Source organism: Rasamsonia emersonii (genome assembly GCF_000968595.1).
Source record: "Rasamsonia emersonii CBS 393.64 chromosome Unknown ctg1118621760092, whole genome shotgun sequence".
Classification (NCBI taxonomy): Eukaryota; Fungi; Ascomycota; class Eurotiomycetes; order Eurotiales; family Trichocomaceae; genus Rasamsonia; species Rasamsonia emersonii.
Window position 1 is genome coordinate 35,840 of NW_013563195.1, and position 24,271 is coordinate 60,110.

At 49.4% G+C, this 24,271-nt stretch overlaps 10 protein-coding genes across 10 annotated transcripts; 7 read left to right on the top strand and 3 right to left on the bottom strand.

Moving 5' to 3' along the window:
• Positions 1-456: 456 nt before the first annotated feature.
• Positions 457-2,205, top strand: T310_3992 (Phosphoglycerate mutase; the record flags this gene model as incomplete). The annotated part of the gene is made up of 5 exons (XM_013473139.1): positions 457-487; positions 565-1,040; positions 1,088-1,301; positions 1,360-1,942; positions 1,995-2,205. The coding sequence occupies 5 exons, from the start codon at positions 457-459 to the stop codon at positions 2,203-2,205; spliced, it is 1,515 nt and encodes a 504-aa protein (XP_013328593.1).
• Positions 2,206-3,147: 942 nt separating this feature from the next.
• T310_3993 (KE2 family protein) lies at positions 3,148-3,868 on the bottom strand (the record flags this gene model as incomplete). The annotated part of the gene is made up of 5 exons (XM_013473140.1): positions 3,148-3,213; positions 3,280-3,385; positions 3,445-3,569; positions 3,673-3,743; positions 3,808-3,868. The coding sequence occupies 5 exons, from the start codon at positions 3,866-3,868 to the stop codon at positions 3,148-3,150; spliced, it is 429 nt and encodes a 142-aa protein (XP_013328594.1).
• Positions 3,869-4,318: 450 nt separating this feature from the next.
• On the top strand, positions 4,319-5,827 carry T310_3994 (Microtubule-severing ATPase; the record flags this gene model as incomplete). The annotated part of the gene is made up of 4 exons (XM_013473141.1): positions 4,319-4,614; positions 4,698-5,030; positions 5,080-5,530; positions 5,606-5,827. 4 exons carry the CDS (start codon positions 4,319-4,321, stop codon positions 5,825-5,827), a joined length of 1,302 nt encoding a protein of 433 aa, XP_013328595.1.
• Positions 5,828-6,975: 1,148 nt separating this feature from the next.
• On the bottom strand, positions 6,976-10,502 carry T310_3995 (Spindle-pole body protein (Pcp1); the record flags this gene model as incomplete). Its single annotated transcript, XM_013473142.1, has 4 exons — positions 6,976-7,231; positions 7,316-7,854; positions 7,935-10,163; positions 10,236-10,502. The coding sequence occupies 4 exons, from the start codon at positions 10,500-10,502 to the stop codon at positions 6,976-6,978; spliced, it is 3,291 nt and encodes a 1,096-aa protein (XP_013328596.1).
• Positions 10,503-11,199: 697 nt separating this feature from the next.
• T310_3996 (Regulatory factor Sgt1) lies at positions 11,200-13,085 on the top strand (the record flags this gene model as incomplete). Its single annotated transcript, XM_013473143.1, has 3 exons — positions 11,200-11,464; positions 11,524-11,723; positions 11,778-13,085. The coding sequence occupies 3 exons, from the start codon at positions 11,200-11,202 to the stop codon at positions 13,083-13,085; spliced, it is 1,773 nt and encodes a 590-aa protein (XP_013328597.1).
• Positions 13,086-13,275: 190 nt separating this feature from the next.
• On the top strand, positions 13,276-13,792 carry T310_3997 (uncharacterized protein; the record flags this gene model as incomplete). Its single annotated transcript, XM_013473144.1, has 3 exons — positions 13,276-13,329; positions 13,449-13,505; positions 13,601-13,792. 3 exons carry the CDS (start codon positions 13,276-13,278, stop codon positions 13,790-13,792), a joined length of 303 nt encoding a protein of 100 aa, XP_013328598.1.
• A 1,153-nt stretch (positions 13,793-14,945) lies between these two features.
• On the top strand, positions 14,946-16,130 carry T310_3998 (AMMECR1 family protein; the record flags this gene model as incomplete). The annotated part of the gene is made up of 2 exons (XM_013473145.1): positions 14,946-15,547; positions 15,665-16,130. 2 exons carry the CDS (start codon positions 14,946-14,948, stop codon positions 16,128-16,130), a joined length of 1,068 nt encoding a protein of 355 aa, XP_013328599.1.
• Positions 16,131-17,322: 1,192 nt separating this feature from the next.
• Positions 17,323-18,643, bottom strand: T310_3999 (Calcium/calmodulin-dependent protein kinase; the record flags this gene model as incomplete). Its single annotated transcript, XM_013473146.1, has 4 exons — positions 17,323-17,833; positions 17,896-18,226; positions 18,293-18,383; positions 18,458-18,643. The coding sequence occupies 4 exons, from the start codon at positions 18,641-18,643 to the stop codon at positions 17,323-17,325; spliced, it is 1,119 nt and encodes a 372-aa protein (XP_013328600.1).
• A 1,304-nt stretch (positions 18,644-19,947) lies between these two features.
• Positions 19,948-20,874, top strand: T310_4000 (uncharacterized protein; the record flags this gene model as incomplete). The annotated part of the gene is made up of 4 exons (XM_013473147.1): positions 19,948-20,028; positions 20,081-20,150; positions 20,189-20,247; positions 20,521-20,874. 4 exons carry the CDS (start codon positions 19,948-19,950, stop codon positions 20,872-20,874), a joined length of 564 nt encoding a protein of 187 aa, XP_013328601.1.
• A 1,734-nt stretch (positions 20,875-22,608) lies between these two features.
• T310_4001 (Transposase Tan1) lies at positions 22,609-24,075 on the top strand (the record flags this gene model as incomplete). The annotated part of the gene is made up of 3 exons (XM_013473148.1): positions 22,609-23,071; positions 23,233-23,412; positions 23,669-24,075. The coding sequence occupies 3 exons, from the start codon at positions 22,609-22,611 to the stop codon at positions 24,073-24,075; spliced, it is 1,050 nt and encodes a 349-aa protein (XP_013328602.1).
• Between the last annotated feature and the right edge of the window lie 196 nt (positions 24,076-24,271).

Below are 24,271 nucleotides of genomic sequence, written 5' to 3' on the forward strand. Positions count from 1 at the left end.
CTGTCCTGCAGTAGATGATCTCGCCCAAGAACTCTTGCAGAAGCAAGGAATGAAGATTCGTAGGAAGAGATCGGAACGGGACTCGGTTTCTCGGGTCAGGGGAACAACAGAACAGGAGCTACCTAGCAGCAGCAGCACAGGCGACCATGAAGGTCGTGAGTTGACAGTCCTGGATTTCAAACTAGCGCCGGACTCTGACGTCGGTGATCAGAAACAGTCAATCCGGGCCACTGCCAAAACGGGCGCCGGTCTGGCACTTGCTGCCCCTCGATTCCCCTCCACGGCCCTCCATTTTTTCATTTCCTTTTTTACTACACCGCAACACGCAGTGAGCTGCCGGGCTTGTCTATCTGTCTGTCTGTTAGAGATCCCAGAAGACGACGACATCTGGCTTCGCGCAATTGAATAGAATATACATACACTACATACACTTCTCCCTGCCATCTATACCCCGCCATGGCTAAGGTCGACCACAAAGTCGCCCTCAGTATGTTCTTTGCCACCCCTGTTCTTTCCTCATTTCCTGCGAAATTAAATTGACTAACCTGAAAACTTCGTTCATAGTTGTCATTGACGGTTGGGGAATCCCCGGCCCCAACTCTCCTCCCGAAGGCGATGCGATCGCAGCCGCCGAGACCCCCGTCATGTCCTCCTTTGCTGACCCCAACGCCAAGGTCGCCCAGGGCTACACGGAGCTCGATGCTTCGTCCCTCGCGGTTGGCCTGCCGGAAGGTCTGATGGGCAATAGTGAGGTGGGCCACCTCAACATTGGGGCTGGCCGTGTCGTCTGGCAGGACAGCGTCCGCATCGACCAGACCCTCAAGAACGGCAAGATGAATGAGGTCGAGAACGTCATCAAGTCCTTCAAGCGTGCCAAGGAAGGCAATGGCCGTTTGCACCTATTGGGTCTGGTTTCCGATGGTGGAGTTCACTCGAAGAACACCCATCTGTACGGTCTGCTGCAGGTCGCCAAAGATTGCAGGTTCCCAAGGTCTTCATCCACTTCTTCGGTGATGGCCGTGATACGGACCCCAAGAGCAGTGCGAAGTACATGCAGGAGCTACTCGACAAGCTGAAGGAGCTGCAGATTGGCGAGCTGGCCACTGTCGTGGGTCGTTACTATGCTATGGACCGCGACAAGCGTTGGGACCGAATCGAGGTCGCTATGAAGGGTATTGTCCTTGGTGAGGGAGAGGAGAGCACCGACCCTGTTAAGACTATTGAGGAGCGCTACGCGAAGGGAGAAACCGATGAATTCCTGAAGCCGATCATCTTGGGCGGCAAGGAAAACCGGGTTCAGGGTATGATCGACCCTTCAGCCTTCAATTGACTTAAATTACTAACCCTTGAAAACTTTAGACGGGGACACCCTCTTCTTCTTCAACTACCGTTCGGACCGTGTCCGGGAGATCACTCAGCTGCTGGGAGACATTGACCGCTCCCCCAAGCCCGATTTCCCCTATCCGAAGGACATCCACATCACTACCATGACCCAGTACAAGACGGACTATCCCTTCCCGATTGCCTTCCCGCCACAGCACATGGGCAACGTGCTGGCTGAGTGGCTTAGCAAGAAGGGCTTGAAGCAGAGCCATGTCGCGGAAACGGAGAAGTACGCCCACGTCACTTTCTTCTTCAACGGTGGTGTGGAGAAGCAGTTCCCTGGAGAGGACCGGGACATGATCCCGTCGCCCAAGGTTGCCACCTACGACCTTGACCCCAAGATGAGCGCCGCTGGTGTTGCTGAGAAGGTCGCTGAGCGCATTGCGGAGAACAAGTACGAGTTTGTTATGAACAACTTTGCGCCTCCTGACATGGTGGGTCACACTGGTGTCTACGAGGCTGCTATCCAGGGTGTGGCGGCCACGGACAAGGCCATTGGTCACATCTTCGAGGCTTGCAAGAAGCATGGCTACATTCTGTTTGTCACTGCGGACCATGGGTAAGTTTCATCCAGCCTGGGAGCAATTGGCTGGTATACTGACTGGGTGCAGAAACGCGGAGGAGATGCTCAACGAGGAGCGCAAGCCTAAGACCTCCCACACGACCAACAAGGTTCCTTTCATTCTGGCCAACGCTCCCGAGGGCTGGAGTCTGAAGAAGGAAGGCGGCGTGCTGGGAGACGTCGCCCCGACCGTTCTGGCGGCCATGGGCATTGAGCAGCCTGAAGAGATGAGCGGCCGCAGCCTGCTCATCCGGCCATAGATATTTTCTTTCTCCATTTCCCCTTCACTTTTCAGTTTCTTTTAAACATCTTTTGAGAGACGAGAGAGACCCTATCTTATCGCAAGAAAGCGAAAGCCTTCTCTTCTTTTTCCCTATCTTACCTATTTGATGACCGGTGTATGTGATGAACGCATGAAATGATTGATTAATTAATAAGAGAACGGTTGGGAGTTGGTTAGCTGGGGTTGTTCGTGTCAGGGGTGTTATACAGAACAGATGTAGTAATAGACAACTCCCGTAGACAGGATGGGATGAAAACGAACGATGAGACGACGAAACTTTATCTATCTAGAGCGGAAAGTAGGAATCCCGACGCAGTGTTCTATTCTATTGTCTTTTAGATAAACTCTGCAATTCAATTCAATATGTCTAGATATTTTCATACCGTGTGCTCTGTATGGTATTAGATATAATATTCCAGTACTGATCCAGCGCAGCTGGATGATATGTCATCTAACTAACTAGCTGCTAGCTGCCAAGCTCCATCTGCAGCTCAACGCACACATCTGTTATCTATCCATTAATATCTTTCTTTAGCCGGTCCAGGTACGAGCAGGTAGGACTCCTTTCGCCTGTATGGTCTGACCTGCATCGATTCCCCAGTCGGCTTCGAATGAACGAACGAACGAGGTCCAGCGCGTTGGTTCGTTCAGACTCCGTTACAAACCCCGTTCGAGAGCCTTTGACAGGTTATTTGTCTCTATCTTCGCCATTTTCTTTCTTCTCCGTCTTCTTCTGACTTCTTTTCCTCTCGAGAGACCAGAAGGCAGTGACCAGCTTGGGTTCGAGCCAACCTGCTACTGCCTGGCTGTCCGGTGATAGATAGTCCCTCCACTTTGCTCCTCAGATTTAGTGTATTGGCATCATATTCTTTTTCTTCATTGTGATTCAACCCTGTTCGGAAAAAGTCGTCCTTTAAGATCAAGATGATGCAGAAGCAGTCGCCGCTGCGGCTTGCTGCTGTAATTTGGTTTGAAATTGCACAATCTAGAGTGGAATTGTTAATCGATCGAGACGTCCTTGGGGAGTCGGGCGATAATACGGCAGACATACCTCTGCCCGCTTCTTTTCACTCTTGCTCTGGATTTCTGAGATTTGCGACTCGATCCGTTTACTACCAATCAAAAAAAAAGGTGTTGTCAGCCGATAAATCCCATACCTAAAAGCCTGCAGCCAAGGCTGGTCCGTATGTGTGCTGCTTGGTATATAGGAGCTTACATCTCTTTCTCAATAAATTCTAGACGGCCGTCTACAGCCATGACGGCTTCGGTCTTATCTTGCTTCAGCAGGACGGGTCCGACCAGCTTGTAGATGTTCGCATCCTCCTCGAGATTGGCGAATTCCTGGTTTCTCGTTAGAAAATACCGACCAAATATGCCGTTGTAATAACCATCTAGGAACGGGGGGAAAATGGTCTTTTCCTCTCTGCAGGACGTTTTACTTTACCTTCTGCACTCCTTTGTTCTCTTGCAGCTGTGACTCAAGCTTCTGGCGCGCCTCGACATTATTCTCAAGCTCTGCGCGGTAATCATGATCAGTCAGTGAGTGAACAAAGTTAATACCAACGAGTTCGAGTCATACCAGTCTGTAGCTTCTGATACTCGTCCGACAGCTGCTGCAGATGCTTCTGCGGGTCCTCCATGGCGTATACCTCTCTGCTCTAGGATGCGTTGAGAAGAACTGGTGGTAGATGGTATGAATCGGCAGCGTCTTTCATCAGTCTGTGTCTTCAGCGCTAGCGGGGCAACCAAACCCCTCGGCCGTCCTGCCGCCGGCAAGAATCAACACCGCCAGTAAACACCCGTTTCTTGCCTGTCGTCTCTTTGCCCGTCAACCTCCAAAGAAAACCACCTAAAGACAGGCATCCACCTCCTCTATAACTTGCATACTTTGCCGGTCGCATCCATTCTCGCCATCCGTGCCCGCCCGCTTTGTGCGTCCTGCGTCCCGACCACAACGTCCTGCCTAGCGGCGATCTTTCGGAGACCCGCTCCCCACACCGAGCCCAGTCAGCTCCTTGTCAGTCACTTCCTCGCGACTTTGCTCCCGCGTCGACATCTACTTCCATATACCTCAGAAAGAGTGATCTAGAATGAGTAATACAGACTTTCTTGGGCGGGCTATCGACACGGTCAAGAAGGCCATCGACCACGACAATGCGGGCGAGTACGAGAAGGCTTATCAGCTCTACTACTCCGCACTGGAGCTATTCATGCTCGCGCTCAAGTGGGAGAAGAACCCCAAGTCGAAGGAGATGATCCGGGCCAAGACGGGCGAATATATGGACCGCGCAGAGAAGTTGAAGAACCACCTGGCCAACAGTGAGAATCGAAAGAAACCGAGCGCTGTGAGCGCGAATGGCAAAGTGGCGCAGGGGAGTGGGAAGGCGTACGTGGATCTTTTTCTTTGCTGGTTATTCTGTGGTTCTACAGTGTGAGAGTGGATTGCTGATGGATCTGCTTGTTCTACAGGAAGGAAGACGACGACAGCGAAGACGCTGAGGCCAAGAAGCTGCGAGGCGCCTTGCAGGGAGCGATCTTGTCAGAGAAGCCCAATGTTCGATGGGAGGATGTCGCAGGCCTCGAAAGTGCCAAGGAGGCACTCAAGGAGGCCGTCATCTTGCCCATCAAATTCCCACACTTGTTCACCGGCAAGCGACAACCATGGAAGGGGATATTACTCTACGGGCCTCCGGGAACGGGAAAGTCGCACCTTGCCAAGGCAGTCGCTACGGAAGCCAACAGTACATTCTTCAGTGTCAGCAGTAGTGATTTAGTGTCGAAGTGGATGGGTGAGAGCGAAAGGTTGGTCGGAGACTAGGCCTCTTTGATGTTTCTGCTGATCATTTTCTAGACTGGTCAAGCAATTGTTTACTATGGCCCGAGAAAACAAGCCGGCCATCATCTTCATCGACGAAGTTGACGCGCTGTGTGGACCACGAGGAGAAGGGGAGTCTGAAGCGTCCCGACGGATCAAAACCGAACTACTTGTGCAGATGGACGGTGTGGGCAAGGATTCGAGAGGCGTGCTGATTCTGGGCGCAACCAATATTCCCTGGCAACTCGACGCAGCAATCCGACGACGATTCCAGCGACGGATTCACATCAGTCTCCCTGACGTCAACGCACGGATGAAGATGTTCATGCTGGCCGTGGGCTCCACTCCGTGCGAGTTGACGCAAGCCGACTATCGACACTTGGCAGAGATTAGCGAGGACTTTTCAGGCAGCGATATCAGCATAGCAGTCCAAGACGCTTTGATGCAACCTATCCGCAAGATTCAAACCGCAACACATTACAAAAAGGTGAGTTACTACGGCAATGTTTTGTGTTGTTGCTGGGTATCTATGGGCAAAGTTCACTAATTTACCTCCATGCAGGTTATCGTCGACGGAGTGGAGAAGCTCACACCGTGCTCACCTGGCGACCCCGGTGCAATGGAGATGTCCTGGATGGACATAGAGTCTGACCAGCTCCTGGAGCCGCCCCTCGTACTGAAGGACTTCGTCAGAGCTATCCGCAATTCTCGACCGACGGTCAGCCAAGAAGACCTCGAAAAGAACGCAGAGTGGACACAGATGTTTGGCAGCGAAGGACAGTGACAGATCTGTTTAGACGATTCTCCTTTTTCCTTTCATCTCTCTTTGCTCGTCTGAGTCCTTTTCCATTCAACTTTCGGGTGACATCATCATGGGGGGTAGAATATAAGAAAAGCGACCGATTTTTGATAATAATTGAACAGAACATGGCCGGGTGATTGGCGGTGGTTGATAATATGAAGTATGCAATGCGTCTATAGTCTTCTTTTTTTATTCTCATGCTTGGTATTTACAGTGTTTGCGCTTGTTGTGTTCGGGAAGGGCGTTCCTTCTGGCTATTTCCTTTACCTCTGGTTTTTTTTTAATCTCTTGTCTAAAAAAAGTCCATATCCTTTCTGACCTGACCTGTCTTGTTGTCCCGTGCCAGCCTCGGCCTGTTTTTGAAACCTACTTACACTATCGTAATTATGTATGCATATACATACATACACTCATACACCTACACATTCTCGTTGTCTTTTCTCTCGGTTTGGTCTGGTCTGGTCTGGTCTGAAGTCAGCGGCAACCGGCCACCTGTCACCTCTTTTGAAAGCATCGTCATTTATTTATTTATTTGTTTGTTTGTTGATCGACCGACATTACCTACCTAGTGATTGATTGGAATACGATTAGAAGAAAACAAGGCAAGACATATCCATGGAATTCACCTTTTTGTAGTATCTCTGTCCATTCTTGCAGGGTCTGTGAAGTTCTTCTATCGCTGAGAAGAATAGCTGTCGCAGGTGCAGGTATGTAGATAGGCAGGCAGGAAGGGGAAAAAAAAGAAGGAAGGAAAAAAAATAAGGAGATAACCAACGGATTCGATTCAGCATCCAGGTATATAACACAGTAACACAGAAGACAGCTTGTTTTGCCCCAGGCAAAGAAAAGAAAAAGGCAAAAAGCAAACCTCCATGGAACAGACATACATGATGAACCAAACCCCCTTCATGAATATTCGTGGCAGGTCAGAACCAGAACCAGAACAGAACAAAAAACAAAACATCCTTGGGAATCATCCTGACGAAGCAAGCAATCAATCAATCAATCATCAATCAACTCCAAACGAGACGGATCCAAAAACAAAAAGAGTACTCCGTACCCAAGGACAGAGAAAAAAAAGGACCAAACGGGAAATATCGAAGGAGAAAAAAAAAGGTAATGCGTCATGCCTATTTTACTGCAACTCCAGATTCTTCCCTTCTCATCTGGCTTTCTTTTCTTCGCAGCAGGACCTCGCTCTTTGCTCGTCGAAGTCCCTCGCCCAATTTTCGAGCTTTGCTCCATTCGTAGCTCATCCTCTGCATCCGCACCGTCGCTATGACAGCCAGGCTGGCCGTCCTGAGCTTCCGGCGTGCGTCGTGCAGTCTCTTCGACTCGGGCGCTTTGATTCCCATCTGAGCGATCATTCGGAGATCGGCCTCGTTGCTATAGGAGAGAACGTCGTTAGTAAACAAACTATAAAAGGTGACGATTTAAGCTGGTAAAAGATGGAGGGAGAAGGACACATACCAGGCTACCCGGACTCGCTCTCCCAGTTCCATCAAGCCCTTACTCCAGGCCAGATCTCGACGGAACCTCTCTTCTCGCTTGAGCCTCGCCCTGAGCCACATGATCTCCTTTCCTAGTCCGCGAATCTCTTTCTCGTGTCTTCCTTTGCGATCCGTCTTTGCTGTCAACTCCTCCATCGCTTGGTCGTATCGATCTTGGAGCATTTCGAGTTCCTGACTAGCAATATCCGCTCTCTTCAACGCCGAGGCACGCTCCTCACGGATCCTGCGCACCTGAGCTTTCAGTTCCTTTACCAGAGCGTCTCGTTCGGAGAGCTTCAGCGCCAAGGACTCGGCTTCGAGCGTTGAGGATTTCAACAGCTCGTGAAGATCCTTTCTATCTTCTTCTCTGATTGCATTACGCTCGAGTTCGCGATTCTTTGCCTTCAGATCGCTCAGATTCTTATGCGCCTCTGACAGCTTTTTCCGGAGGCTTCGCACTTCCTCTTGCAATTTGTCCGAGGGCGATGATCTGGGAGAATTTGTCTCAAACTTCTTCATCTGAACTTCATGGAGTTCGCGTTCGAGCTCTGCGATGCGAGTCTTCAAAGCGCGGGCAGAGGCTTTATGATCCGCTTCACGTTGGAGTAATGTCTTTCCCTTTTCCGAGCCTCGTCCAAGCTGTGACGCAGCATTGAAAGGTCTGCAGCGGCTGTTGAAGCTTCCGCATCCACAGGTTGCTGCTGATCCAAGAGGGTCTCAAGCTCGGAAACCCGTTTCTCGAGACGCTGCACCTTATTCTTGGCCATGGTTAACTCTCTATCTCGTCCTCCAGATGTTGCATGAAGCTTGTCTTGAAGCTGAGCGATCTCGTTTGTCAGTCGATTCTCTTCCTCTGTTGCTCGTTCAATCTCTGCATTGAGTTGGTTCTCTAGATTGTCCCTTGCTTCAACCAGGGACGTTTTTTCTTCTTTAAGCCGCTGGAGCTCATTTTCGAGACGAAGCTTCGATTTCCGAAGCTCGATCTTCTCCTGATCTACGCGGTGACTTCCATCTGCCTGAGACTGAACACGGTCGAGCTGGCTCCGAAGTTCATCACGCTCTGCTTCCGTCTCAGCGAGCGAGTTTCGGAGGTTATGCAACTCGACATTAGCATTTGCCAGCTGATCGCGCAGATTTTGCCTGTCATTCATGGCTTTCTGGAGCTGGGTCTCCAGGTCGGACGCGCCCTTTTTCAGCTGGTCTTTGGCGTACTCTTTTTCCTCCTCTAAGCTCGCTTGCAGAATGACAACTTCATCCTCCAAAGCCTGAACCTTTTCTTTCAATGATTCTTCTTCGCGTCGACTCAACCTGAGTTCCTCTTTGACCGCGAGAAGCTCATTCCGTTGTTCCTCGACGATCTGCCGCTTCGACGCAATATCTTCATTCAACTCCTTGACTTGACGACTGAGAACAGCCTCCTCCTGCCGGTGCCGCTCCTTCTCGCTGTCGATCACTTCCTGGAGTTTCGTCTGCCGTCCGGTGAGAGTCAACTCAACGTCTTGGAGTTTCTCAATTGTGCGCTTGAACCCGGCTGCTTGTTCTTCGGCTTTTTCCTTCTGCGATTGAAGGGTCCGTCTTGTACTCTCCCACCTGTCCTGCTCGAGTGCGAATTGGCCTTCCTTATCTTCGATTTCATGTTGCAGATTCTCTATTTCCTCTTGCAACCGCTCCACTTCTTCCCTGTGCTGGGTTCGCAAGGCGTGATTATTGTCAAGAGCACGTTGCTTCTCGTCCTCTAGCGCCTGCTCAAGCTCGCGTATCGAAGCTTGTGCTTTAGCTAGCTCCCTCTGGAGACTAGCCGATTCATCAGTCAAAGCGTTGTGGCGGGTCTGCAGGAGCTCTTTCTCGTCTGTTTTGCGATCCAAATCATCGAGCACCTGCTTCAAACGATTTAAGGCTTCGTCACGCTCCGTTTGAGAGACGTCGCGTTGGCGATTTGCTAGCTCAACTTCGTTCCGAAGCTTCTCCTCTTCAGCAGCATGTTCGCGTTGAGCCTCTCGAAGTTGATCCTCAAGCTCGGTCACGCGCCGCGTTTTGGCTTGATATTCCTCCTTGAGATTGCTGTGCTCCTGACGAAGCTCATTCAGCTCCTCCTCGAGCTTAATGACCTTTTCCTCTAGTTGGCGACTGAGACCTTTGGTGGTGAATGACTTGTTGGCCATTTCATCTTGCAACTCCTTTAGATTCTCCTCTGCTTGCTCTTTTTCTTCGATCGCCTGCTTCCGGGCCTCGTTCGCTTCTCGTGCCTCCTCACTTGCTTGCTCGAGATTTTCTTGTAGCTCTTCGAGTTGCTCTTTGGCGCGTTCTAGCTCCGCTTCCAGTTCAGCAACAGCCTCACTCTCCTTCCCGTCATTGGCCTTTAAGTTGTCAATCTCATCCTCTTTCTCTTCGATGATGCGGTCCTTTTCTCGTATTGTGGCTTCCAGATCTTCAATCTCATCCCGTAACCTTTCGACTTCCTCTGACTCCTTCTCCTTCGCATTTTTCAATTCTTCTTGAAGATCCTTTACTTGCGTTTCTCGGGTTTCGAGTTCCTCACGCATCCAATCCATCTCTCGTTGTACGGCTTCGTCCATCTGTCTCCGCTTTGCTTTCTCCCGAAGCTCTTGTAGCTGTAAACGATACGCTTCGAGGTCCCGTTCGGCTTGATGGAGGCTCTTCTTATAGCGCGCGATGTCTCTCTGCAAGGTGACTTTAGTCACCTTGAGCTCGGTATTCTCCTTGAGTGCCGCTTGATTATATTGTGGACCAGCCTTTTCAAGTTGCTCTTGCAGATAATGGATCTTTAGCTTCAGACCGAAGTTCTCCTTGTCGAGCTTATCGATAGCCTGTTGCACGAGCCGCATCCCGTCAGATCCCGCGATGCCATCCCTAATAGGTCATCTGGACGTTCAGCTTACCTTCTCCTGTTCCTTCAGAGTCATCATCTGCCCATCGCTCACGACCGCTCCGTTCCCGTCTCGTTGTAAACGTGGCAATGGTGTACTCTGCGCGCTGCTGCTTGCCACTTGGGGAAGCGGCGTCGCTTCATCAGCAGCCATTGATCCTGTTGCCCCTTCCTCGTAGACATCTGTCATATCCGGTAATCCTGGAGTGTTACCGTTGCTTCGATAACCCTCTTTGAGGTATGCTGGGGTCTTGGGCGCGCCGCTTCGAGCAGCCGACATGTTCCTCAGAAGATTGTTTCGCGTCACACTTCTCATCATGGGCGTGAATTCACCCTTTGGGGGTGCTGCCGTCGGCAGGTGTCGGCGATCGTTCAGGGCATTTCGCGTTGACTTCGACCCGGCGCCGGACCCGGCGCGCGGTGTGCTCAATTTGAAGTCGCTAGAACTGCGTCGTTGTCGATTCTCGATGACCTTTACAATGTCTTCATCCTTGGACGGGGTCTGAAATGAGTTCTCGACGGAGTCCAACGCAGAGAGATTTGTTCGCGCAGCGCTTCGGAGACCATTGGTCAAGTATGTCGCGTTGCCGTCAATTTCAGTTCGCGGCGTGTCAATGTACGGGAGCGGCATTGTGAGATTCTTCCTCCGCTAGAAATAGATCAAGGAAGAAAGAAAGAAGGAAATAGAATAGACAATTACCTGGCAGCTGCGACCATTTCCAAAATGTGCTCCAGTCCAGAAGACGAGTTCAGACCGACGTGTTTGGACGGACGGCCGGCTTGAAGCGCGTCAGCTCTGCGGGCCGTGTTGATGTTTAGCCCGAATCGGGTTAGCTCCCAGCGGAAGCCTCGATCGTCGGGCCGGCCCCTCTGATTCTCCGAGCACTCTAGATGGTGAAGTCACGCCAGGACGCCGATGGCGACACTCTTGTGAGCACTGTCTGCTGGTTTTCAGGCCCTTCGGAGGAGCGCAGAAAATGGCGCCGATGTCACAGGAGGACCTTGAGTGGTTCAAGTCCACGTTTCACCCGATCCCCAGACCGCAGCTCCCGGAGGATGCCATTGAATACTCGCTCTATCTTATTCCTTCTGACCCCGCCCCCGCGGTGACGGACGCAGTCGCCGAGACACGAGCACGGCTACAAGAAGTTCAAAAAAGCGCTTCAGAGCTCTCGAAAAAATGGTTGAAAGGTTACATCTGGCAACGGGAGGGCTTTGGGCTCGAGATTACCAAAGAAAATGGTATGCTATTCTGTGATTGGAACTTCACGAGCGATCATCCTAACCGCGCCTTTTCTTAGGAATCACTCTCCTAAGAGGAAGGACGAATTATGGAGATTCCATCGAGGATGAGTGGGTAATTGTGTACTTGTTGCGGGAGTTGACAAAGAAGCACAAAGACCTGTGGGTGAAAGTCATTGATAGTGATGGCGAATTTCTCTTGATAGAAGCGGCAGAGAGCTTGCCATCTTGGTTGGAACCTGACGTTGCGGACAACAGAGTGAGTTTGAGTATCTATCTATGAATTGGGTTATCAACTGCTGATAATATCCAGGTATGGATCCACGATGGGCAACTTGTTATTATCAAGCCGAAACACGACAGAAAGAAAGTGACAGAGAAGATTTCGGTAGAGGACGCCAGGAAGATCATCGTAGAGGAACCCAAGCGCCTTATGCGCTCCGCTAAGATTGAAGAGGAGGCTTTCTACCGCCTTCGAAAATACCCCCAGCGGATCAGCGAGAACATGCACTGCGCGCTCGTCACGATCCCACGGAAGATCGCATATCTCCTGCACCAGAAACCCGCATACATCTCGCCTGCAGTAGAGGCTTTCTACACACGGGACCCAATTGCCCTCCGGCCCCTTAAGGCCAAGGGTACCAGCAATTTGACATTTCCGCCCGAAGACCTTGTCACTGTTAGTGCCAAATTCACAAGAGTGGGCTATGCACAATTGAAAAGCCAAGATTTTCCGGCCCCTCAGGCTTGGATTGGGAAGCTTCCATCCAAGACTGACCGCAAAGCATATGCCCGAGCAGAAACGGGAATGAAAGTCACTTGCGGTTTCGAGATGTTTGTTTCTGATCCACAGAATCAGGATAAAGCTGCGGTGCGGGAAATAAAGATGCTTCTTGAAGACATTGATACCGGGGATGAGAAGCTGCCAACGGACGAAGAAATCAAATCCTGGGACCATCGAGAAGATGATGAGAAATGGCTGGACATCAGTTACGATGATCTCGAGTCAGAGCTGAGAGGAAAGGCAAGGGACAGATCCGCTAAACCGGGAGCCTTCGGAGATCAGAACGCGCAGGAGAATCTTCGGCGGATTGTTGCCCGTTTCGAGGAGTTTCTAAATGACGATTCTGCAGACATTGAAGGAGCACATTTCCTTGGCGAGTCAGACACGGATGACGGAGACGATGATGACGAATTGAGTAGTGATGGTGAGGACAAAGATTTAGGATTTCATGAGGGGCCACGACCAAGTGGCAGAGTGGAAGAGTTGGACTCTGAGTCGGAAGAGGATGATAGTCAGCAGATTGAAGAATTGGCGAGGCAAATGGAAGCGGAGCTCAGACCGACCGGTGTCCTAGACCTGAATGACCGCTCTGCAGACAAATCAGCAGGCAAAGGGAAATCAGTGAAAGGCAAGGCTCCCATGCGGACGAATGAGGGCCCCGATCAAGACGATAATTCGGAAAGCGAAGTTGATGACGCGGAAGCGGACGAAGATATCAATGTCAATCTGGCTAAGAATCTTCTTGAGAGCCTTCAGAGTCAGGCTGGTATGCCGGGGCCTGGCGGAAATCTCATCGGTATTATGGGCATGAAAATGCCTCGAGACGACCGAGGATGAGTCTGGTTGAGCTAAGAGTATATGTTTTTTTGTTGGCAATCAAAACCTTTCCATAACGAGGCGAAAAAATGGGCTAGACGTGAGACGACACAACACTGTATCATTCTTGTCCGTCAAGAACCCGCTGCGTCTAGCCCTTATATATCTGCCTCGCAATTGCTCGAGGGTTGATGGTCACTCCAACCGAAAAATGAAAATACGACTATACCAGAGGCACATAAAAGGACTCACCCTCGTCTTGTCAGTGAGTGCTAATGATGCTACGAAACCATGCCTATGCTATTGGCGGGCGGGGTTTTACTCGGGCCAAGTCAGTCGGCTTGATTATTATCGCATGCACTAGCTGCGCTTTGTGCTGGCTAGTGGTCCTGGATTCTGTTGAGGCGTGAAGTGAGATCTCAACATTTACGCCTTAACTCTGTACGTTTGGGAGGTTGCCTCCTCGCCGAAACCGCATACCATGGCATTCTGGTCCCGATTATGGTGATTGATGGTATCCTTCTCTGTTTTACCAGTCTGATGTCGACAGTGATGATTACAATCTGCTAGACACTATGTCGCTATCCCAAGGATGTGCTCCTCAAGCCGAGGGCTCTAACGGAAGTAATGATGTGACAAACTTCAGCCAATATATACCCCGATTAGCTTGCGTTGACGAGAAAGGCTTACGGGATCTCATCACATCACCTTCCAAATTACGTCAATGAATAAAAACTTCGCCGTAGTTCAGTCAACCGTGGAATTTGGTTTCCCTTTCTATGCACGAAAATCACAGGGTGAAAATTTTTTTTTCTTAAGGTACAGAAAAAAGGCGATCCAGAAGAGCTATTCAAGAATCCAACAGATAGGCCGAATTCGATTACTATTGTCATTGCATTTTGTTTTGCCATGAACTCACACCCGTAACAGCCACTCTCCTGACGTCGACACCAGGGGCAAGGAAGGTCTCGGAACAAGTTTAGCTTTGCTTGTTCCAGAGAAAGGGAAGAGAAGGGAAGGCGAGGAGACCAGAAGAACCTCGGCCAGAAGAAGCAAAAGTATTGTACTGTACTGTACATTGACCTAACTGGTAGATGTCTTAGGCCAGTGGGTAACGGTTCCGTTAGCGGGTCCTGTCAGATGAAGCTGTTGCAAGACGTGACCGATAACAACAGGAGATAGAAATCAGATAACAGGCCAGATCATTGGCCAGACTGAAAGAAGTAAAAAGCAAAAGGCCCTCGTCGTCGTTGTTGCTGCAGTAGTCACGTGCCTGCCACGCATGAGTTTGTCTCGAGGCCTTGCAGAGGCAACTTCCGGACGCTGTCACTCACAGAACTTGGCGCGTGTGCTGTGGCACCAAAGTAAGTTCCCAGGTTGGTTATCGTAATGAACTTAAAAAACTACTTATCGAAAAGAGAGCTAATCATCCTTAAGTCTGGCCCAACGCCCTCCACTCCCCCCACCTCTTTTTTTCCTTTTTATCCTCTTCTCTCCGCGGATTGACCTCTTGACGGACAGCTAGATAGCGTGTGCGGTTCCGCTGGACCTTCCGTTGAGGTCACCGTCGTCTTCCCAACTGCGACTCGTACTGTACAACCCTTGTCTTTCCTTACGTTCTCTGTCCCCTTGCGGACCCGGCCCGACCTGCTTTGTGTTGGCTTTCGTACGGATGGGCAAGGCTGAAACTAGGGGCCTTACAGTACAGTCGCTGTCGCCCTCGCAGAACCCCGCTTTTACCTATTACTGCATGACGCTGGCAGCGCCCTTTTGCGGAGATCCTTTATTCAGCTTGCATTGTAAAACGGGGAAAATAAAGCCCATATTTCCTTAAAGGGAGGTCGTTTCTCCTTTGGTCTCGTTGGCTTGACGTCCCTCATCATGGCTACACCAGCACAGTGCTACTACTGCTTCGAGTGCCTTTCTGCCTCGTTCAAGAACGAGGAACCTCCCAGCCTTGCAGCCGTAGAAGAGCTGTGGGAGCAGTATGAGCAAGCCAAGGAGCTGGCCATGCTGAAAGAGAAAGCGTTGGTCTCCCAAGCCAGCGAAAGTGATCCGAGCAGCTCTAATGTAGAGGGGTTGCATGATAGTGTCGATGTCGAGGAAGAGAGCGACGTCGACGAAGACGGAGAGGAGAGTCTCCCAGGGGACAAGAACAACCGACCACGCTCGATCAAGCTGCCCGGTATCAAACGTCTGCAACGGGACTTTCCATCAGACTCCTCTTCTAGCACGTCGACGCCTTCGACGCTGTCCACCCACTCGTCCCGTTCTGCGCTGTCGAATTCTACGGCGGTGACCACCCCCCTTTCCCAGCCGTCAACCCCGAGCTTCCAACGTCCTAAGCCTCTGAAGGGGTCGTATCCGCTGTTCGTGACGTGGAATACTATTTCTAAGAGTGGCCACAAGTCCCTTCGTGGGTGTATCGGCACTTTCGAAGCTCACGAGCTCTCCTACGGGCTGAGAACCTACGCTCTCACTTCGTATGTATCTCATCTTTCTCCCCCTTTACGCGGACATCTGCGGGAACGGGTTATATTATTCGTATCCTTGCCGATGTTCAACCCGATCTATCAGGCGTGCTAATGTCGCCCATACAGAGCCTTCGAAGACAGCCGATTTTCCCCGATTCCCGCTTCTCTGCTACCGTCTCTCTCCTGCTCCTTGACCCTCCTGAGCGACTTTGAGCCATGTGCCGACGCCCTGGACTGGGAGCTGGGCACACACGGGCTACGTATTTCCTTCGTCTACCGTAACCGACGCTACGGCGCCACGTACTTACCGGATGTCGCCGTCGAGCAAGGATGGACCAAAGAAGAGACCGTGGAGAGCCTGATGCGCAAAGCTGGCTGGGACGGGGGCAGCGGAGGAATGGCCCGGAGGTTCTTACGGGGCAGCGGCAGCGCCAGCGCCATCTCCGGGAAGCCCTGGAACGACGTGTCTGATTTCAAGGCCATCAGGTATCAAGGGCTCCGGGCAACCGCCAGCTACGCTGAGTGGCAGGAATGGAGGAAATGGGTCAAGGCGGACGAAGCGCGCCTCGAGCTGCTCGAATCGAGTCGATGAGCCAAGGCAGTCATGACCACATCAACGACAACATCAGCGACAATAACACTGGCAATGACGATCATGACAGAATATCCACCTATCTACATGTTTGCTTTCCAACTTAACTTGAATGTAACGACCGGGTGGAGACTATTACAGGGAGGGAAGGAAGGATGGATGGATGGATGGATGGTATTAGGCATAATCAATTACTCTATTTTTTTTAATAACAGATAACAGATGAAACATTTCCTCAATAGACATGATTTTCATTTTTCTCACATTCTTCGTGACATGCATATCTCGGTAATCTTCTCTCATACCTGATCAATTCAACTTACGTACGTACGTACGTACCTACCTACCTACCTACCTACTAGAAGTTCATTATTAAGTGCTCACTCACAGAGACATTTTTTAAACCTCCTCCCCAAAATAGAGAAAAGAGAAAAGAGGAACTACAAAAAAAAAACACCGAATCCAATCCATTGCATTCCATTTTCCTTTTTTTTACCTGTTTCTGTTCAGCTTTATTTATTTAGTTATCATTCATATCATATAAAATATCATATAATAACATGTCATGAAAGATACACTAATAATAATAGTAAAAAAAAACACTTGACTTTGTTCATTGTTTATTGTTTGTTACTTGTGATAGCCATGGACTCCACATGGACGTGGACATACTGTAGACATATCTTTTCCAACTTCACTGAGCTTCAACTCTGTCTCGACTCTCTCATCTTCCTTGCTTTCTTTCTTTCTTTAATACTTCATCTTCATCCAATGCGAGAATGTAAACCAAAAAAAGGTATGGAATGAAACCCGAAAGTAATAGGTGAATGAATGGATTGAAGAAAAGACCAAAAAAATCATAGAAGTAATGCTAAATTTTCGAAAGAAACACATACACCAAAAAAGAGAATAAGGCAGAATCCAAAAAAAAAAGTTGAATCCAAAAATACGGATAGGAATTGAATGGGAATAGATGTCATCCAAAAGGTTAGTCAAGGCAAGGCGTTCCTTCGTCACAACATCATATATCCTCATGTGTGTATATATATATACTTTTCTTGTCCTTTTTTAAGCCGAATTTCATCGCTTTTGACCTTCGGGCTTGCTCCAAAGACCAGTCATCGTCTCCTTCATTTTGCGCTCTTGCTCGCGGATCTGCTCTTCGGTCTGACCTCGTGCGTTACTGCGGCTGTCAATTCCGGCCGTCGTGCGATGGCGGCGGCGGTGGTGGTTGTTGCTGCTGCTTGTGCCGGTTCTCTTCGAAAACTTGGTTCCCGTCCACGCGCTCCGGCTTGGGATCGACGCTGGTGGCACCATCCATCATCAGATGGCCACCTTCGCGCAGCTTGTTGATGGCGCGGACGGTATCGATAGCCTTGTGCAGCGTCCGCCGCGCGTTGAAATTCTTCTTGACGGTAGGCAGCAGGTCCTCCCCCGTGCCTTGGCCAGCAGGATCGATCGGGGGGTTAATCCAAGGATGCTGGAGAGCTTCGTGAGCCGTGATTCGCTTCTGCGGATCAATGGTCAAGCAGCGGTTGATAAACTCGCGCGCCGTCTGGGAGACATTCCGCCAATGCTCGACTGGCGTGAATGAGTAGTCAGCCACGAGAATGGCCTGCATCTCCTCCAGGTTGGACTCGCGGTCGAACGGCGTGTATCCGCACAGCAGGAAGTACGTGATGACGCCAATTGCCCAGATATCTCTGCAACACCCATCAACTATCAGCAAATGCAAACTCCATCTCGCGTCGTTGGCAATACATACACTGGTTTCCCGTGCCCAGTCTTCTTGAAGATTTCCGGAGCCATATAGCCTGGCGTGCCACACGTCGTGGTGAGCACGTGAAACTGCTCTTCATCCATGATCCTCGCCAGGCCAAAGTCCGCAATCAGCAGGTCCGCATTGTCCTCCGGGGTCCGAAACAGCAGGTTCTCCGGTTTGAGATCTCGATGCACGATGCCGTGGTCATGCAGGTATGCGACGGCGGAGAGAGTGGCTCGGATGATGTCTGCTGCATCGCTCTCGTAATAGCTGCCCTTGCGGCAGATTCGGTCGAACAGCTCGCCGCCCAGCGCCAGCTCAGTGACCAGATACACTAGAAATAGACGCAATCATGTCAGCGTTTTCCTCCATCCGTCTTCCATAGAGGCTTGACACGCACGATTGTTCATTGTCTCGAAGTAATCGACCAGCGTGAGGATGTTCTGATGCCCCATCGAGACCTTCTTGAGCACAGCAATCTCATTTCGAACCTGTTGACCGGGGAAAAGCACGATGTATCAGCCTTCTGCAACACCAAAACGATGCTCCCGCCAGACCAACTCACCATGTGCTCCCTCCCCGCCATCAGACGCTTGTTGATCACCTTGGCGGCATAGTACCGCCCCGTATCGATATGGACGCATTCTTTCACGACCGAGTAGGAGCCCGCTCCCAGGGTCTTTCCAGTCTTGTACCGGCAAGGCTGGATCTGTGGCCGTTGAGGTTGTTGGGCCTGGGTCTGGGAGGCCATTCAGTCACGCACAGAAGGGAAAGAAGCCCGTGGGATGGTGAATCTACTTCTTCTGGGGTTGGCAATCGCGATTCGACACAGGTTTGTTTTTTTTTTTGTTGGGTCGTTATGTACAACGGTTGTGGAGAGGAATTGAGTGAGGGGTTGCTTTGCGGGATTCCGTGGGGTTTGACACTCCCGAAACGTTACGGGAAAGCTAAGAATAGGGACGAGAGCGACCCTTCTTCACCAGACCCGACAGCAAAAAAAATTCCCTCCACTGCAGTCACCCACGAGAAGAGGCCGAAAAAAAAGTAGAAGGAAGCAAGAACTCCATAGGACGATCAGGTACAAGGTCCGAGTTTGTTCCGACGACCACGACAGTTGGTTGCGCCAAGAGCAAGTTTGCTGGTCGAACCAATGGCAACAATGCTAAACGCGGGGATTCGACCGCTGAGTGCTAGACAACCCTGCAACACCCCGATAACAATAACAGTCGGAGGATCATTTAACTCGTGGCTCAGCTAGAACAGCTTGATCTATATTCGTTGAATTAATATAATAGTTTATATCCGAGTGAATAGATCGATTTGCGGTAATGTTACAGTGGACGAGTCAATGGGTTTTCCAGAATATATATTGATCTTTCCTGCTCTATTATCTTGCTACATCTGATTATACGGGCATGTCACTACTTACTATTTACTATTTATTACTTCTTACAAGCCTTTGATCCCTTGCTTCGCTCAGGCGGCTTGAAGGGGAACCAATTACATTATGGGTGTCATATGACTATAAACTATGGCCTGGGAATATTAATAAAATTGCTATAGCTAACAATAGAGAATAATAACCATAAGGTAACTATATTATATAATTGAATTTACTACAATTTGCAGTCTATAGGAAATAATAGACTACAGAGCTTACATAAAAAACCTTAGATCTTGTTGCGGGCTAAGCCCATATCGCTGACTCAGCTTCGCTCTCGTCTCCTGATTGGCCCATTTGTTGTTGTTGATATAGCTCGCGTGCCCTTCTCTCTCTCCCTTCCTTTCTTCCTTTCTTCCTTCCCCAGCGAATCCTTTTTATGAGCTTCTAGTTTCTAGATAGCAAGGCTTTGGCCCTTCACAGATCTATAGATTTTATAAAATTTTATATTTAATAACCTCTTAAATAGACTATATAAACTTGTTATGAACCAACAGGAGACAACGCTGTCCAACACAGCGGTGCAGGATGAAACATTACCCCGCAAGGCAGGAATAGGCACTAAGAGGTCACGTGACTTGTATACCATTGGAAAGCCAAGGAGCAAGATAAAGATGGTACACAGGATGGTATACGAATACCAAAGGAAGACCCAGGAAAAGACCTTGAAGGTATATGAGATGGTATACAGAGTGGTATGATGAGAAGGAGACATAAAAGGAAGAAGGATTCCGGTCATGTATCTAGTCTTTCTCTACTCGTGCTCAATTCAATTCATTCAAGATCGTTGTTACTAAGATACTTACTTTGGGGGTCAGTAAGACTTCTTACTACTAGTGGTATACTTCGGTATAGCTCTAGTAGGCGTTGCCTCTGACCTAGTCGTTATTGTTATCCTTACTTACTACTTGTTTGTGTGTCCCTGCGAGACCCCACTATATCTGGGAGAGAGGTCGTTCGAGGAAGAGCCCTTCGCCAGGTAGGCCGTTGTCTCAAGGAGAAGAGACCCGGGTCAGTTAGACCGTCGCGTGCTCGTGAACGACATAGAGTCAGAAAGACTCCTTGATCCTTCCCAGTGTCGACGACTACGGTTGGACCCAGCGCGTAACAGCAATATGGAATGAGCCTTTGAGCAGCAGACCCAGATCCAACAACAGGCATGCCAGGGGGACCTAGAGATGATATAGGCACAGCTTATGGAGGTTATAAACAACTGGAAAGCAGAACAACAGGTCTGGGAAGAGAGCTACCTACAGAGGATTTCTTCTCTAGAACTAGAAATTAGCAAGCTTCACACAGAGCTCATGGCAACCAACCAGCAAGCCCCTATATCAGACCTGCCAGCTCACCTAGACCAGGTGCACAGACCAGCAAGCAGAGCCGCAAGCAGAGCCGGAAGCAACAACCAGATCAAAGACCAACAGCCGAAGACCCCAATACAGAGACCCCTAGTAGCTCTGAAACAACTAGCAAAGAAAGGAACCTCATATGCAGATGTGGCAGCCCTGATGGCCACTAGGCCTGGGGGCCAGGAGTGGTAGGTGGTGCTGGCCAAACAGAAGAAGAAGGCTCAAAAATCAAGCAATCCTAATGGCCCTAAGGAGCCCCAAAGACCAGAAAGCCTAGTGCCAGCCAAAGAGAAGAATAAGGAAGCCTGCAGGCTTCTATTTTGAAGAGATGGGGGGCTGGTGGCCCCTAAGGCAGAACATGAAGAGGTCATACTAGCAATTAATAGGGCTCTAGCAAAGAAAAGGCTTCCTAGGCTTCCTCCAGGTAGTTGATATGGGCTATACAGTAACAGGAGCTATATCAGTTCTGGTAGAAAAGGGGTCCCTAGGGTTAATGCTAGTCCCTAGCTATAGAGATCTCCTAGTGGTGGCAGCCTGGCAAGCAGACCCAGCAGTGGTATCAGTGGAACTCCCTGAGCAATAGTATAAGGTCAAGGTATATGGGGTACCAACTAGACAATATTTGGCCAACAGGCTAGGTCTTACCTGCAAAGAAATTAAACTAGGAACTAAATACCAATTGAAGCAAGACCCCATATGGCTCCAAAACCCTGAGGAAATTAGGGGGCAAAAGGGCTCTACTATAGTAATTATAGTAGGCTCCTTAGAAGAAGCTAGGAAGATCTTGAACAATAGAATCCACTTTGGAGGGTCCAGATACCAAACAGAACATTACTGGGACCTAGGGGCAGGTACAGTATGCCTATAGTGCTGTGGGATTGGGCATTATAGCTTTAGGGCTTATGGGGACTGTCTACTATTATGCTTCATCTATGTAGGGCCCCATAAGGGAGCTGATCATGTCTGTAAGGTAGTCAACTATACTATAAAGCCAGGAATAGCCTATCAGCATATACCTGCCAAATGTGGTAACTATAGTGGCCCACTGTTACGCGCTGGGTCCAACCGTAGTCGTCGATACTTAACAATGGTGGTTAGGGAAGGATCAAGGAGTCTTCCTGACTCTGTGTCGTTCACGAGCACGCGACGGTCTAAATGGTATACAAGTCACGTGATCTCTGAGTGCCTTATTCCTGCCTTGCGGGGTAATTGTTTCATCCTGCATCGCTGTGTTGGACAGTGTTATCTCCTGTTGGTTCATAACACCCACACCCAGCAATAATAGGGACCTGCCCTAAGATATGAGAAGCATAGAAACACCTTAGTAAGAAGAGGGAACCAAGTGTAGGCCCCCTAGGGTGTCAGGAATCAGTACAAGCAATAATACTAAGCTTACCAGGCTTTGCAGTAGTAGTAGCAAGCCAGGAAGCCACTCAAGCCCCTGAGAGGCAGACTCCTCAGCCCCGACCTGAGGATACCTAGCCTCCACAGACCCCAAAGACCCCAATCATATAGGGAGATGTGGATATGGGGAATGCTTAGACCCCTAGGGCAGGCACAGGACCTAGCTCTACAGCAGAATGTTAGTAATGTAACATAACTGCTGCAGGGCCTATATAATTACAATTGCAGCCCTGGAGCTAGGGCTTTAGCTAGGGGTGGGCCTAGCTTGCCTGCAGGAACCCTATGTTGAGAGAGAGTTTAGGCATAGGGGATATCTACTATACTGGCCTGAGAAAGGGGAGCACAGGGGCTCATGGGTGGTTAGTTATTGCTGTCTAGTTATATAACTAAGTTAGCATGCTGAGTAAGCACAACTGACTAACGTAATCCACCACCGAGCTGCGCGGACCACCGAGCTGCGCGGCCACCACCTCGGCCACCCCCTATCATCGGATTTATCGCGATTTACCAACGCACCGCGTCATGGCTGATATATCAAAAGAAGGGCGTATGCAATTAGCACTTGAAGCCTATAAGAAAGGTCTTTTTCCATCAAAAACTGCAGCTGCCAAAGCTTTTGACGTGCCTCCAAGGACCTTTATGACACGTGTTAATGGGACTACTGCTCGCAAAGATTCAACTGCAAATTGTCGCAAATTGACAGATACTGAAGAATCTACACTTTTAGCATGGATTCTTGATATGGACCGACGTGGTTTACCTCCACGAATATCAACAGTACGCTATCTAGCGCAATTGTTGCTTTCTGCGCGGTTATCTTCACCTCAAGAAGCTTCTATTGGGGAGAACTGGGTAAACCGGTTTATCAAGCGCCATAAAGAACTTTGCTCTAAATACAGCCGAAAGTACGATTATCAGCGAGCTAAATGCGAAGATCCAGAGCTTATTAAGGGCTGGTTTACACGTTTCATGATGCTATTCAGAAGTATGGGATCCTTGAGCAAGATATCTATAATATGGATGAGACTGGCTTTCAAATGGGTGTGATATCAACTGCCAAAGTTGTCTGCGGTTCAGAGACAAGAGAAAGTCATGCAAAGACTATACAACCTGGAAACCGCGAATGGGTTACTGCAATTGTAGCAGTGAATGCAACTGGATGGGCCTTGCCTCCACAGATTATTCTTGCTGCAAAGAACCATCAATCCCAATGGTATAAGGTTGTCCCAAAGGATTACCGAATCAGCACCAGTGAGAATGGCTGGACAAATGATGAATTAGGCCTTGAATGGCTTCAAGAGATGTTTGAAAAGCATACAGCTTCTCGTACTGTTGGGACGATATCGCCTCTTGATTCTGGATGGTCACAGCAGTCATGCTACAGCAGGATTTGATAAATTCTGCACAGAAAGGAATATTATTCCTTTATATCTACCACCACATTCATCACATCTGCTTCAACCACTTGATGTAAGCTGCTTCTCGCCACTGAAGCGCCTGTATGGCCAGAAGACTGAGGAGATGATGCAGAATGGAATCCATTCAATTGATAAGGAAGACTTCCTCTATATCTATCCTACAGTCCATCAACGTGCTTTATCCTTATCAAATATTCAAAGCGGATTTGCAGCAACTGGCCTGGTTCCATTATCACCTGAAAGAGTGCTTTCGAAGCTTCATATCCAGTTGAAAACACCAACACCACCTTCTACAGCACATAGCAATCAATCTTTTAATGGCCCAGGCAAAACTCCAGCTAATATATGTCAACTGGACCAGCAAAAGAAGCGAATTCAACATCTCCGCAGTCATCAAACAGTGTCTCCTTCCACACTGGAACAGGCAGTTGATAAGGTGATCAAAAGCGCAGAGATCACCATGCAGAATGCTATCCTATTGCAGCAAGAAGTTAATCAACTTCGTGCAGCAAATCAGCGTCTAAAAAGGAAGACGAGAGGCATCAAGATACTTTATAGCAACTGGTGGTAGCTTGACAGGTGCTGAAGGACAGCAAAAAGCTCAAGAGCATGAGGAGCAACTACAGGAATCATCTAGACCACGGACTCGAAGGCCACCAAGATGCAGTAATTGCAATCAAACAGGCCATAATCGGCTTAAATGCCCTAGTAAACAGTCTCCTTCTTTATATAGTCAAATTCATTAAATTTGGTTGCAAAATGCTTCA